Raw genomic sequence first — 13696 nt, forward strand, 5'->3', positions numbered from 1 at the left:
GCTCCAAGGAAAGAAAGCCGTCTGTTCCCCACACTCAGGTCACTAACAAACAGATGCACGTCGTTACAGTAGATTTTGAATTAGCTGCAAGTGTTATTTCCCTCGTTGAAAGGGAAGGGTGCTGGAAAAACTTAACTGGAGAGGCCTTAGGGATTTGGATGGTTGCACTCCAGGGTGATGATCGCGGTGTTGCCATCATAAAAAAAAAAAAAAAAAAAAAAAAAAAAACAAGGATAATTTGGCAGGTTAAAAACAGGAAAATATGCTCGCATTACGGGAATCAGTCAAGAGCACACATCCACCAAAAAGGGAAGAAATTGAGTAGTTCTGTTACTATGTTCCAGGTTATAGAATAGTCTATATTCTTTAAAAGGGATGTGGTATAATGGTTAAGAGGCCAGACTTTGGAGTCAGAGGATTTAAGTTCAAAGCTAGACTCCACCATTACTTCATAATCTTGCCCAGGTTCTAGCACCCCTGGAAACTTTAGTCTGTAATGTAGAAGTGTAAGGATACCGACCTCTGTTCAGTTTTGTGAGGGTCATAAATGAGTTAATACATGTAACAAGTATCTCATGGTTATATTTACTTACTTAGCATCTGTTAATGCTTGAGAGGTGACAAACGCTGGCACATGTCAACAATATAAGAAAAAATATGGAAGAAAAATTTCATTTAATATATGATTTTCTTCACTAACATTTGCCTGTCCTTGAATTTTGGGGCATTTAGGAGTAGGAGCAGAATCACATGTGTTTTAACATTGAAGCATCAGATTTCTGCTAGGGAATGGCTTGAGAGGATATTCTAGTTCATCCTTATCTGATGCCTGAGGATCCGGAGTTTTAGTGTAATACACATGGAGACATAGCAGTGCCAGGACTCGGATGAAAGGAAATCCAGGGGTCTCTTCACTACCCAAGTATTACTATGCTGGATGCCTAGATTTTTTTTTTTTTTTAAACGTGTGAGGTTTTGTGTATGATGTACGTGCAGACCACAGAAAACGGTTTTCATAGGCTTTGAATTTTATTAACCAAAAACTAATATGCCTGATGCAATTTGGTTGGGGTTTAGGGAACTTGAGTCTTTTAAAGTTCTTCTCGTTTTCTTTGCTTTTCTCATATTTTCTTTTCTCCACTCTTCTCCCTTTTAGGGTACCCTTAAAGGGAGAGAAAATGTTTCCAGAGGGCAACCTGGAGAATTGGATGTGAATATGTAGAAAACAGCTTTTGCTTTTGCTATTGTGATGGTGGCATAACTTTCCTGACAGTTTTTTTAAAGATTTATTTATTTATGATAGAGAGAGAGAGAGGCAGAGACACAGGAGGAGGGAGAAGCAGGCTCCATGCCAGGAGCCCGACGCAGGACCCGATCCCGGGACTCCAGGATCGCGCCCTGGGCCAAAGGCAGGCGCCAAACCGCTGAGCCACCCAGGGATCCCCTCTTGACAGTTTCTTTTAATACTAGCTGGACAGTAAATCATGATCCATTTGGATCTTGATGCAGGAACCTAAAAATAAGACAAAAAGAAGTAAAATGAGTTCATTAAAGTTAACTCTGGTGAATAATTTAGTAGTAGGACAGTTTGTATATAGTTCCTCTTGGATACTATACCAAATCTGGAACTTTGATAAATTGCCACAATTTGGATCAGCTGCCATAACAGCTGAATCTTTTAATTAAGCATCTACTAATTTTTTTAAGATCTGAAATATCAGACACTTAAATGTTATAGAAGGCTGTTTTAAAATGAATTCTGATAGTCATAATTAAGTAGATACACCTGAGTATTTCTGGATTATCGTCAGCTCTTATCAGTCATTGACTGTCATGACTTTCCATATGCTTGACAAGATATAATTATTTATTTAACAAATATTTAACGGTGCCAGGCACTATCCTAACTACGGGCAGTACAGTAGTGGACAGTATAAAGATCAAGCCTCCCTTTTACAGTCAGAACACAATCAAATATAGTGTATCAAATGGTAGTAAGGGCTATGGAGAAAAATAAAACTGGGGAAAGGGGGTAGAGACTGTAGGCGAGGTGGATTTACTGTTTTATGTCAGTTGATCAGGAAAGGCCTCACTGAGAATGGTGTCTGGTGGGAGATTTGCAGGAAGGGAGCAAACCAGGTGGCTCTATGGGGAAAAGCAATAGTCTAAGAAAAGGGAACCACAAATGCCAAGGACTGAAGGCTGGAGCATTCCTGTGGTGTTCACAGAAAGTAAGGAGGCCAGTATCCCTGTAGCAGAGTCAGAGGGGTGGGGCTGGGGGGAGTTGTAGGAGCTAAGATCACAGAGGTAGCAAAGGATCAGCTCATAGAGGGCAGTTTTAAAATTGTGTCTCTTTGTTGAGACTAGAGTGTCCAGGATTAGACTACCAACGAAATTCAGCTGGTGGAGTGAAGTTCAATTTATAGAGAAGGAAAGGGAAATCCTGAAAGGGAATTTAGCATGTATGGATACTGATCCAGTGCTAAAACTAACTCATTTCTTAGAATCCCTTTAAAAATGTCTCTGAAGGGGGACGCCTGGGTGGCTCAGCGGTTGAGTCCCACATTGGGCTCTTTGTGGGAAGCCTGCTTCTCCTTCTCCCTCTGCCTGTGTTTCTGCCTCTCTCTGTGTGTATTTCATGAATAAATAAATAAAATCTATTTTAAAAATGTTTTAAAAAGAATGTCTCTGAAGAAAGGGAAAAAATATCTGCAAAGCTTTAATGCATATAATATCTGTTCAGTATGTTATTTTGTTATTTTAAGAAAGTAATTTGTATTATCGAATACCTTTGCTAAAAACCCATTTTTAACCCCCTTTTTAAGCTACTTAGAATTAGCGCCTTATCTTTTAGACTGTGACTACTTTTTTAACTTACAGAAAAAATAATTAGAAGTGAAGGGATTTGTTACTCGAAGGAAGAGTATAGTTTGTTTCAGGTGTGATGGTCACTTCTGCTTTAAATCTACTTTTCCCTTTTGTATGGTTGGTTTTGCTACTTTCTCTTTTACAGGGTTGGTCTTTGTTTTCCAGTTAGTGCGGTTTTTATAATAATTCAGGGTATAAGATGTACAGTATATCCATATAAAGTTAGGATCACCTTACAGGGAAAAAGTTATTTGTATGTGAGGATCCTTTCAAAGAGTTTTTGGATTTTTTTTTAAAGATTTTGTTTATTTATTCATGATAGAGAGAGAAAGAGGCAGAGACACAGGCAGAGGAAGAAGCAGGCTCCATGCAGGGAGCCCGGTGCGGGACTTGATCCCGGGACTCCAGGATTGCGCCCTGGACCAAAGGCAGGCGCCAAACCGCTGAGCCACCCAGGGATCCCCTGGATTTTTTTTTTTTTAAAGATTTTTTTTATTTATCAGAAAGAGAAGATATAAGTGCATGTGAGAGCAGGGAGGGGAAGAGACGGAATCTTGGCCGACTCCATACTGAGTTGCAGAGCCTGATGCCAGGATCTAGCTCACAACCCTGAGGTCATGACCTGAGCAGAAACTAAGAGTTGGATGCTCAACCCACTGAGCCACCAGGTGCCTCATAAATGGGTTTTAATAAAGATTGGTTTCTCTCTCCTATATAAGCCAAGGGTGTCAGAGTGAAGTGGCAATATGTAACTGAATCTATGTTGTAAAATGTCTACATAGTTACATTTAATATAAAATCTATTCTTTGGGAGCTATCCTAGATATATTTTCTTGAGGGTATATGAAAACATTTAGCTAATTCCCAAAATTTTATTCTAATGAAGCTGCTTTACTCTGCATACCCAGGTTCTGTTTTGAGTTCAATATCCTGTTACTGTTGTGAGTTCAGATGCGTCTAGTTTTACCAGCCCTCCTTTATATCCTCTCAAATATCAGGTGAGAGTGGGGCCTATCTTAGTACTTTCTGCTTCCTCCCCTTCTCCAAACAAAACTTGTGCTTTCATACAGTCAGAATGGGAAGAGAGAAAATAGGAGTTGCAGTTTAGGGAGGACTGTGTAGTTGTATTTTCTAGTTTTTCTTTAGAAATCCTACCTTCTCTCTCACAGCATTATTTTCTCTTTTTCTAGGTTATAAGAGGGTCTGGGAGGGTTGCTTTAAAGACTGGGGTATGATTCCAAATAGATTGGGGAACAAGCCAGCCAGCTGGAGAGTTAATTTAGGGAAGATGTGAAGGGTGGGATGTGAGATAAAGGGTTGGCGGAGTAGATGAGCCAGAAAGGAGAGAATGGTGGTTAAAGTTTCAAAAACAAAAAACTGCTCTCATTCAGCTAGTTTTTCGCCATCTGCATTTTCTCAGCCTTACCATAATCTGTTTCTGAAGAATACTATTAGTATATTCTACTTTCTAGAACCAAGGTGCTCACCATCGGCACTATTGATATGTCCGGCTGGATTATTCTTTGTTGTTAGGAGTTGTCCAATGTAATATGTTTAGCAGAATCCATGGCCTCTACCCACTGGATGTCAGTAGCACTTCCCCATTTGTGACAATTAAAACTGTCTCCAGAGACAGTATGTATGTCATGTGGCCCCTACCGGGGGCAAAATCTCACCAATTAAAAACCACTGCTCTAGGAGAGGCTATTTTAACAGCCTGGCTGACAGCTTATAAACATTGCATTGAATATGTGGATTTTTTTCAGGGAATACATCCTGCAAATAGAAGACCTTTGTGTAAAAGTTGGTTGTTTGGGTGGTGGAACCTTTAAAGATCCTGTGATGTAGGTTTGTTGCATATTTGAGAATCAAGGTCACTGATTCCACTGTGTCACACATGTCCACTTTACATGGGCAGATATCTCCAGGAATACATCTCAACTGTCATAGTGCATGCATGTTATATTTTTTATGGGATTATCCTCTCAAAACTATATTCATTTGTTACTTAAGCCAGATCATAATGATAACTAAAGGGTCAGGGTGTCAAAGCACACAGTGCTTTACTCTGTGGACTTTTATAGTACTTCCGTCTGGTCCTATCTAGTTATTAATAGATTGGTTTTATTCAGCTTAAGTTTAAGGTACTTGAAGACCGTTTCAGTCATTGAAGAAACTTGGGGTTTTTGTTTTGTTTTTTTTTTTTAAGATTTTATTTATTCGTGAGAGAGACAGAGAGAGGCAGAGACATAGGCAGAGGGAAGAGAAGCAGGGTCCATGCAGGAGCTTGATGCGGGACTCGATCCCGGAGCTCTGGGGTCACATCCTGAGCCTAAGGCAGATACTCAACCGCTAAGCCGCCCAGGCATCCCTTGAAGAGACTTTTGACACCCAAGCTTAGAATACCAGAGTGCTATGTTTTATGAGAATCACCATATTTTAAGCCAGATGTTATAGAGGCAAGTAGGTGATTGTGAATTCTTTAAAAATGACTCTGTTCCTTTGGCTATAGAAGTCTGGAGACCATTTAAGTTATGTTTAACTTACTCCTGGGTAATCCTGTACCCAACTGCAGATTTCATTATTAATGCAGATCGCTAGCACTGCTACAGAGTTTTACTTCCTTGTCCACATGTTGTCCTAATAATCTAATTGGTGGAAGCCAAAGTTGAATTGTATTGGGACACTAGCCAACATTATGTTTATCAACAGCATCATGTTCCATACTTAACACTATTAATTTAAAATTGTTAAGCTGTAGATTATTCCACAAAAGGATGTAAGGTGTGTATATTAAGGTTTTAAACAAAATGGTAAAAGATGATTAATAGTAAGAATCTTTTTTTTTTTAATAGTAAGAATCTTAACAGTAATAGACTATCCAGTGCCTAAGTTTGATTTGTAGTTTGTTCAGCCGGAATTCTTCAGCAACCAAAAGGACAGTTAGGTGATTGATAATGATTTGGGTGTGGTAGATGTTTTTTTTTTTCTTTTTTTTTAAGATTCTTTGAATGAGGAGTACCTGAGTGGCTCAGTCGGTTGAGCATCTGCCTTCGGCTCAGGTCATGATCCCAAGTTTTGGGATCGAGCCTCCCGTTGGGCTCCCTAATTATCAGGGAGACTGCTTCTCCATATGCCCCTGCTTATGCTCACTTTTGCTCACTCCTTCTCAAATAAATAAATAAAATCTTTAAAAAAAGATTATTTGAATGATAATGGTTTTTGAATAGAATAGACTAGTAAAGTAAATCATAAAACGTACTTTTCTACCACTGATTATTTGATAAAGTGTTCAGGTTGTTTCTTTGAGTATATATCTGCTGATTGTGATTCCCATTGCTTGAGGTAAACTATACTCTAATTCTGCATGGTCTATAGAACCAGAGCTATTAATTATAGAGTTGAAAGTTCAGACACTTGAGAAACTAGTGAGGAATGCTCATGTTTTATGCTCCCTTTCTCATCTTCTGAAGTTTTCCTCCCTTTTTTGCCTAGTCTTTCCAAAGCATTCAACTTGGTTTTATACCCATATTTCATTGGTTTACATAATAATTTTCATTATTAGAATAATAAGTATTACTGGCACTTTAGGACCAAGTAACTGAATATCTTTAGGACCAAGTAACTGAATATCATCAGTGAACAATTCAGTTTAAAGAATGGGAATAGCAGTACAGGAGTGTTCCAGAAAGTATTCTAACTACTAGTGGTTAGGATGTTGTAAGCAGTGTTCCTCCCTATCCCCAGAAGTGGACCGGGCTGCTGCATTGCCTTTGTAGGGCACTATTCACATCAAATTGAACATAACTAATGCCTCTTGGAGTTAACTGTAGTGTCCCTGGTTATGGAGACCTTTGGTGAATGGAGCCCCATCAGGGAGGTGGTGGGTCAGTTAAGAGCTTCTCCTGTGTGGGGCACCTGGGTGGCTCAATGGTTGAGTGTCTCTCTTGGGCTCAGGTTGTGATCCCGGGGTCCTGGGATCAAGTCCCACATCAGGGGCATTAGCTGGCAGGGAGCCAGCTTCTCTCTCTGCCTATGTCTGGGCCTCTCTCTCCATCTCTCATGAATAAATAAATAAAATCTTTAAAAAGTGTATAGGGATCCCTGGGTGGCGCAGGGGTTTGGCGCCTGCCTTTGGCCCAGGGCGCGATCCTGGAGACCCGGGATCGAATCCCACATCGGGCTTCCGGTGCATGGAGCCTGCTTCTCCCTCTGCCTGTGTCTCTGCCTCTCTCTCTTTCTCTCTCTGTGACTATCATAAATAAATAAACATTTAAAAAAAAAAGTGTATAAAAAGTAGCATTTCTGATAGGAAAGAGATAGTATTTAAAAAGTTAAATAAAAAAAAAAAAAAAAAAGTTAAATAAAATTTGTGGTATTAGATTCATCATGTAATGTTAATTTTTTACATTGTTGAAATAGGAGGACAGCCTCACAAAAGGAGAAAGACCTCGGATGCCAATGAAACTGAAGATCATTTGGAATCCTTAATATGCAAAGTAGGAGAAAAGGTATGTGCCAGATAGACACAGACTGATGGGCTTAGGATTGTAGTTGACTGTGCTTGATTCACTTCTGCAGCAAAACTTGGTGATATATGAAACTTGTATTGCCATGCATCTGTATCCCAAAGTAAATGCATATTAAACCCTTGGGATGCAGGTAATTGTGAGTTAAACGTTCTTAATAATTTTCATAGAATTTGAATATGAGTCTTAGACCTTAAGAAATAATCCTCTCAATTTATAAATAAGGAACAAACAAGTCTTAGATACCTGTGGTAATTTGCTTAGGGTCGTGTATTAAGTGAATCAATTACAGAAACACAGGAGAACAGATGATGTCCTTCCATTTCTAATTCTTACTCTGCTTCCTCGGACTGCTTGCTTTTAAAATTTCATTTATTCTCTTTTTATGGATTTCTATAGAGCAATAATTACTGATTTATACTAAACCTGTCATAGTGCCTTATGCATATAAGGCTTTAACGTTTTTTTATGATCACTTAGAAAATTTTCACTCACTAATTGCTGAGTACTTAACAGATATTTAATATGCTGTCCTCTACAGAGTGCCTGCTCTCTGGAGAGCAACCTAGAAGGCTTGGCAGGTGTTTTAGAAGCTGATCTTCCTAACTACAAGAGCAAGATCTTAAGGCTTCTTTGTACAGTGTATGTATGCAAAAGATTTGTGAATCCAGGTGATAATGTATTATCTACTTTTAAATGCTTTGGGAATGTTCAAAAGATATGTTTACTTTCCATGTTTTATTAGCTTTCCTTCTAATGGGAAATGTATACAGACAAAATGACCTTTGGTGAACTCTTTTGCATAGAGATAAATAGGACTAAAATTGAGCATTTTCCTTATGTTTCGTTTCTTGGAACCTTAAAATCATTTGAGTTGACTATTTTTTAAGTGTGAAAGTAGACACTTCCACATTTCAGAGATTTTCTTTGAAGCACGAGCATTTAAATATATACAATATATAGAGTTTAATGTGTATTTTTAATCAGTAGTACCAGCCAAACTTGGGAACTGGTTACTTGCGTAATAGTTCTTCTCAGAAGACTGAAGAAGCTTTTGAAGATATTGATAGGCATAATCTTTCTTTGAGTTAGGTTAACTAGACCAAATATTATTTAATCTGTGAGTAAATTAAAGTGGGAAAAGTCTCAAATTAAATCATGAAACAGTATCTCCCAGTGGTGGAATTAACAATCCAGGCTTTCTCATCTCTCAGATGGACATTGATCACTCTAATGTATGCTTTGCAAAGAAATAGTTAAACAACTTTTGGATAAAAGTTGTGTAAAGATATCTTACTATGTCCAAGTACCATGTTGACATTCAGCAATTTAACTGATAGGAACTTAGCTGGAAGTGGTTTTAGTTCTGAATTTTTTCTAAGCAACTAAAATAGTGTTTCTCAAAGTGGAATTCTGATCCTGTGACATTTGGTTAGCTAAGTTTAGAAATGGTGAATGTTCCATCTCCCTCTTAATGATTCTGCATTGAAGAAACTTGTTTCACCCAGCATTTCCCAGATGTTTTACCATGGAAACAGTTTCTGTAGAACTGCTCTTTAAAGTCCACTAAACACATTAGAAGAAAAACTGGTTTAGCATTAATTATACTTACTTTAGTTTGATAAATTTATAATTAGAGTTGTTTTACTTTTAATTCTTGGATTAATTAGAATTAAAATAAAAAATTACAGGGGTCATGTCCAATTCTTCTCAACATTTATGCCTTTTCTGAAATAGTTTTAAAAATATAGCTCAAAGGAATCCTGTTCCAAAGTTAGTAAAATGACAAAAGACTTATATAATATAGAATCAAGCAACTTAACATAATACTGTTGTTTTGGGGTTTTCTTGTACTGGGTTCTCAAATCAGTGCACGCCTGTTACCTGAGAAGTTGACAATTTATACAACATTAGTTGGACTGCTGAATGCCAGGAATTACAATTTTGGTGGAGAGTTTGTAGAAGCTATGATTCGTCAGCTTAAAGAATCACTGAAAGCAAACAACTATAATGAAGCTGTATATTTGGTAAGTTACTTTTTTAGTATATTATGATGATTGGGTTGGAGGGGGAGAAGTGAGCTACAACCAAGGAATTTTTTCTTTCTCACCACAGTAGCTGCTCTTCTGAAACCATTCTCACTAAAGGTACCACAGAGCTCATTATCAAATCCAGTGGCTTCTTTTCGCTCTAAATACTAGTTGACCTTCTAGTAGCATGTGATGCTTTACACTACTTTCTTGTCTGTGGATTTCTGCAGCACCACTGTTTGAGGACCTCCTGCTGCCACCTCCCTTCTATTTCTCTGTCTCTTTTTACTGGGTAATCTTCCTTTACCCCTTATATTTTGTGTTTCCCAGGATTCTGTCCTCACTTCACTTTAAACACTCTCTCCTAAAGCATTCTCGTTCTCTCTCATTTCGTTACAAACCATCTTTATTTGAGTGACCCTTCCTAACAAGTTGGTAATCTGTATGTCCTACTTCAGCCTTTCTCCTGAGCTCCAGACCTGTATTACAGATACTACCTGGATAGCCCTAAGATATCTTGCCTGGAAGTCCCTTAGTTACAAAAATCCCTAAATGTATCATTCTGTCTTCCCAAACCACACACAGGGTCTGCTGTCTACTGCATTACCCATCTAGGGACTTGAGCATTAATGTTTGTCTTCCCTTTGCCCCCTTATCCTGTAAGTAGTTCCCACATCCTGTCATTTCTGCCTCGTAAATTTCCCTCTGGCCTGTCCCTTTTCTTTTGTCTCCAGGACCACTAGCATAGTTCATGCCTTCCTTCTCGTGCCTTTTATTTTAAGTAAGCTCTGTGCCCAACGTGGGGTTTGAACTCATGACTCCAAGATTCAGAGTCTCATGCCCTACTGAGCCAGCCAGAACACTCCCTTCCTCCTCATGTTTTAAGACAGGCTCTTAACTGATCATTTGCATCCAGACTCTCTGTCTTTCATTCTGACTCCTACTGTGGCACCAGACCGGTCTTTCTGTAACTCACTGCTCATGTTGGTTATAGATCACAAACCCGAGTTCCTTTCCATTCTCTACAGTGGAAGGTTTTCAAAATCTTGCGCACAAGATGATTCACTGGGTGAGGGGAAGTAAATACTTATCTTAAATGGAAATGTAATTAATAAGCCTTACTAATATGTAATACATAGATTGACAGTGGGCCAGTGTATAGTATATATGTTTATGTATGATATTTATGTTTATTTATATTACCTAGAATTGCATGTATGTGATCAAGGTCTTTTACTGAGTATATTACCAAAAAAGTTAAACACCAGTCAGGCTTAAGATTAAGTCCACACTCAGTGCTGACCTTTTATGGCTGCCCCAATCTTTCTCTCTCCTTGCTTCCCATATACCCTCCAGCTGTTTCACAATTATTTGCAGATCCCTGAATACATCTTTTTGAATCCTGCCTAGAATACTCTTGTTACTCTCCACTTGAGGCATACTTCACTCATCCTTTATGACCTAGCCCAGGTATTTCCTCCTTTATGATGCTTTCCCCTACTCCCTTTATCACTGTTCCTAGAATACTTTTTTAATTTACCTTAAAGGAGTCATTCTTTTGGGTTGAGATTATGCTTGTCCCACTAGACTGTGAGAAACTTTAAAAGTGCTTAGTGGCACACAAGGGACATCCAACAAATATCTGTTCAGAAACTTCCATTTCTCTAGTCCAGTGAAAATTTTTTCACAGAGGACTGAAAAGATTATAGGTTGATGTAGCTATGGAATAGGAACCTGTAAATGCAGATTCCCATCCTTCATTCGGTTTCTGTCACAAGTACTCAGTTGTGCTGTTGTAGAACAAAAGCAGCCATAGAAAATATATAAATGAATGAGCTTGCTGTGTTCCAATACAAGTTTATTTGTGGACACTAAAATTTAATTTCATATAATTTGTATAAATCATAAAATATTCTTTTGGATTGCTTCAAGCATTTGAGTATCTGAAAGCCACTCTTAGTTCACAGGCTGTGCAAAAGAAAAACGGGCAGCAGGTTAGATTCAGTCTTGAGGCATAGTTTTTCAGACCTGTAGTTTCAATCATTACAAGACTGTCTATTGTGTGATTATATTACATTTAGATTTAATAGAAATCGTTTTCTGTAACAGGTCCGTTTTTTATCTGATCTTGTGAATTGTCATGTCATTGCTGCCCCATCCATGGTTGCTATGTTTGAAAATTTTGTAAGTGTAACTCAGGAAGAAGATGTACCTCAGGTAAGAAAACACGGTATGCTGAATCTTGTCCATACAGTACTAGGAATTTTTCCCTGGTAACCCTTTCGTAATCAAAACCAAAAGATAACAGTAGATTTTCACACTATAAATTCTTAATATCTACAAGCTAAGTCACCTGCCACAGTGGTGGGTTCTCTGATATCTGTATGTTAATTCACTGATCTGTCTGATAAAATTAAAACTAATATGAGGTAGAAATGCTCTGACTGAGCCAGGGGTGTCTTACCTAAGCTGTATTAAAAGCCTCCCTAGGAATGGAGGAATTCATTCAGATATAAGTACAATATGAATGAAAATTAACCAGCACATATTTTAAATTTGCCTTTTTAAAAAATTCTTCAGGTGCGGCGAGATTGGTATGTGTATGCCTTTCTGTCATCTTTGCCCTGGGTTGGAAAGGAGTTATACGAAAAGAAAGATGCAGAGATGGACCGCATCTTTGCCAACACTGAAAGCTATCTTAAGTAAGGGCACGGCTCATTATTCTTACTGATACGATAACTGTGCTATATTTTATCTGTTAGTAATACCATGTCAGTTTCATTTCTCACAAATAAACTGCAGAGTTCCTAATGGCTTTCTCTAAGTAACCTCATTCCCCTACTCTTATAACTTTCTGAGACCTCAGGGTAATTCAATGTTTGCTTACTTTACTGGTGCAAAGGAGTTGGTAACAGCTCCTTTTGAGCTGCTTTGGCAAAGTCATAAAATATCTTCTGTTCTCACACAGTGGTTCTCAAATCCTAATGTGCATAAGACTTCCCTGTAGGACTTAAATGTGCTCCAATCCCAACCTTCAGACCTACTGAATCACAATATTTGAGACGGAAGTTTAGCACATACAATGTATTTATTTCATGTAAGTCCTAAACCAAGTCCTTAAAATAGTGGCTCTTCTAACCCACACTTCTTTTTTTTTTTTTTTTTTTTTTTTTTTTTTTTTTTTTTTTTTTATTGGTGTTCAATTTACTAAAATGCAGAATAACACCCAGTGCCCGTCACCCATTCACTCCCACCCCCCGCCTTCCTCCCCTTCTACCACCCCTAGTTCGTTTCCCAGAGTTAGCAGTCTTTACGTTCTGTCTCCCTTTCTGATATTTCCCACACATTTCTTCTCCCTTCCCTTATTTTCCCTTTCACTATTATTTATATTCCCCAAATGAATGAGAACATATAATGTTTGTCCTTCTCCGACTGACTTACTTCACTCAGCATAATACCCTCCAGTTCCATCCACGTTGAAGCAAATGGTGTAACCCACATTTCTTGAATAATATGATGCATTTCAATGAAAACATCTCATATCCTCCTATTGCCCATTTCTTTGAAGTGGGTATAAAAACTTGTTTGTCTTATTAGGTATAAGACTAATAGTAGGGCTTGTTCGTAAGTTTAGACTCACTTACCCAGCAGTGTGGTAATTTTGTGTCCCCTTAAGTTTTTTCAAAATAACTTTGTTACAAGCTTCATAATCTATTAATAGGTAACCTGTTTGGATATTGTTAATTAGTTACAAATAGAACTAAAAGAAATCTAAAGATAAAAACCTGCTTTGTCATTAAGCTACTTTTAAGTGATAAATCTTTTTAATGTTTTTGAAAATCATACTGGTTCTTTTTAAAATGTAGATGTTTGCAAAAGAATAAAAATAAAAGAATATGAATATCCTAGCATTTGAATATATGTCCTTCCCTTTTTTTCTACAAATGATAGTCCAGTATACATACTGTTCTTCATTTGTTTTTTTTTCCACTTAATATAACTTGGATTTATTGCATAAAAACATATAGGTATACCTCTTTCTTTTTGACAGCTGTACAGTATTTCTACTCTTTTAACATACCATAATTTCTTTAACGAGTCCCTTTTGGTAGACATTTAGGTTATTTCCAGTCTTTTGGTATTATAAACAACGTTTCAGTGAATATCCTTATGTATATGTATTTGTGTACTGTGCACATACATTTGTGGAGGGTGAGAGTTTTTAGAAATGTCATTGCTGGGTTGAAGTGTCTTAACAATTTTAGTTTT

The 13696-nt window shown here is 37.7% G+C and overlaps 1 protein-coding gene across 2 annotated transcripts in view; it reads left to right on the top strand.

The window, feature by feature from the left end:
- The window catches only part of NCBP1 (nuclear cap binding protein subunit 1), a 37411-nt gene that overhangs the window by 1161 nt on the left and 22554 nt on the right, over nucleotides 1-13696 (top strand). The window contains exons 2-6 of one of the 2 annotated variants that reach the window (XM_077912624.1): nucleotides 7291-7379; nucleotides 7939-8039; nucleotides 9268-9424; nucleotides 11537-11644; nucleotides 12008-12129. In XM_077912624.1, coding sequence (XP_077768750.1) covers nucleotides 7291-7379; nucleotides 7939-8039; nucleotides 9268-9424; nucleotides 11537-11644; nucleotides 12008-12129 — 577 coding nt within the window. Of the gene's footprint in view, nucleotides 1-7290; nucleotides 7380-7938; nucleotides 8069-9267; nucleotides 9425-11536; nucleotides 11645-12007; nucleotides 12130-13696 lie in introns of those variants that run through there. The other variant, XM_077912625.1, reaches the window with a different exon arrangement.

The sequence above is a fragment of the Canis aureus genome, chromosome 10 (genome assembly GCF_053574225.1).
Source record: "Canis aureus isolate CA01 chromosome 10, VMU_Caureus_v.1.0, whole genome shotgun sequence".
Classification (NCBI taxonomy): Eukaryota; Metazoa; Chordata; class Mammalia; order Carnivora; family Canidae; genus Canis; species Canis aureus.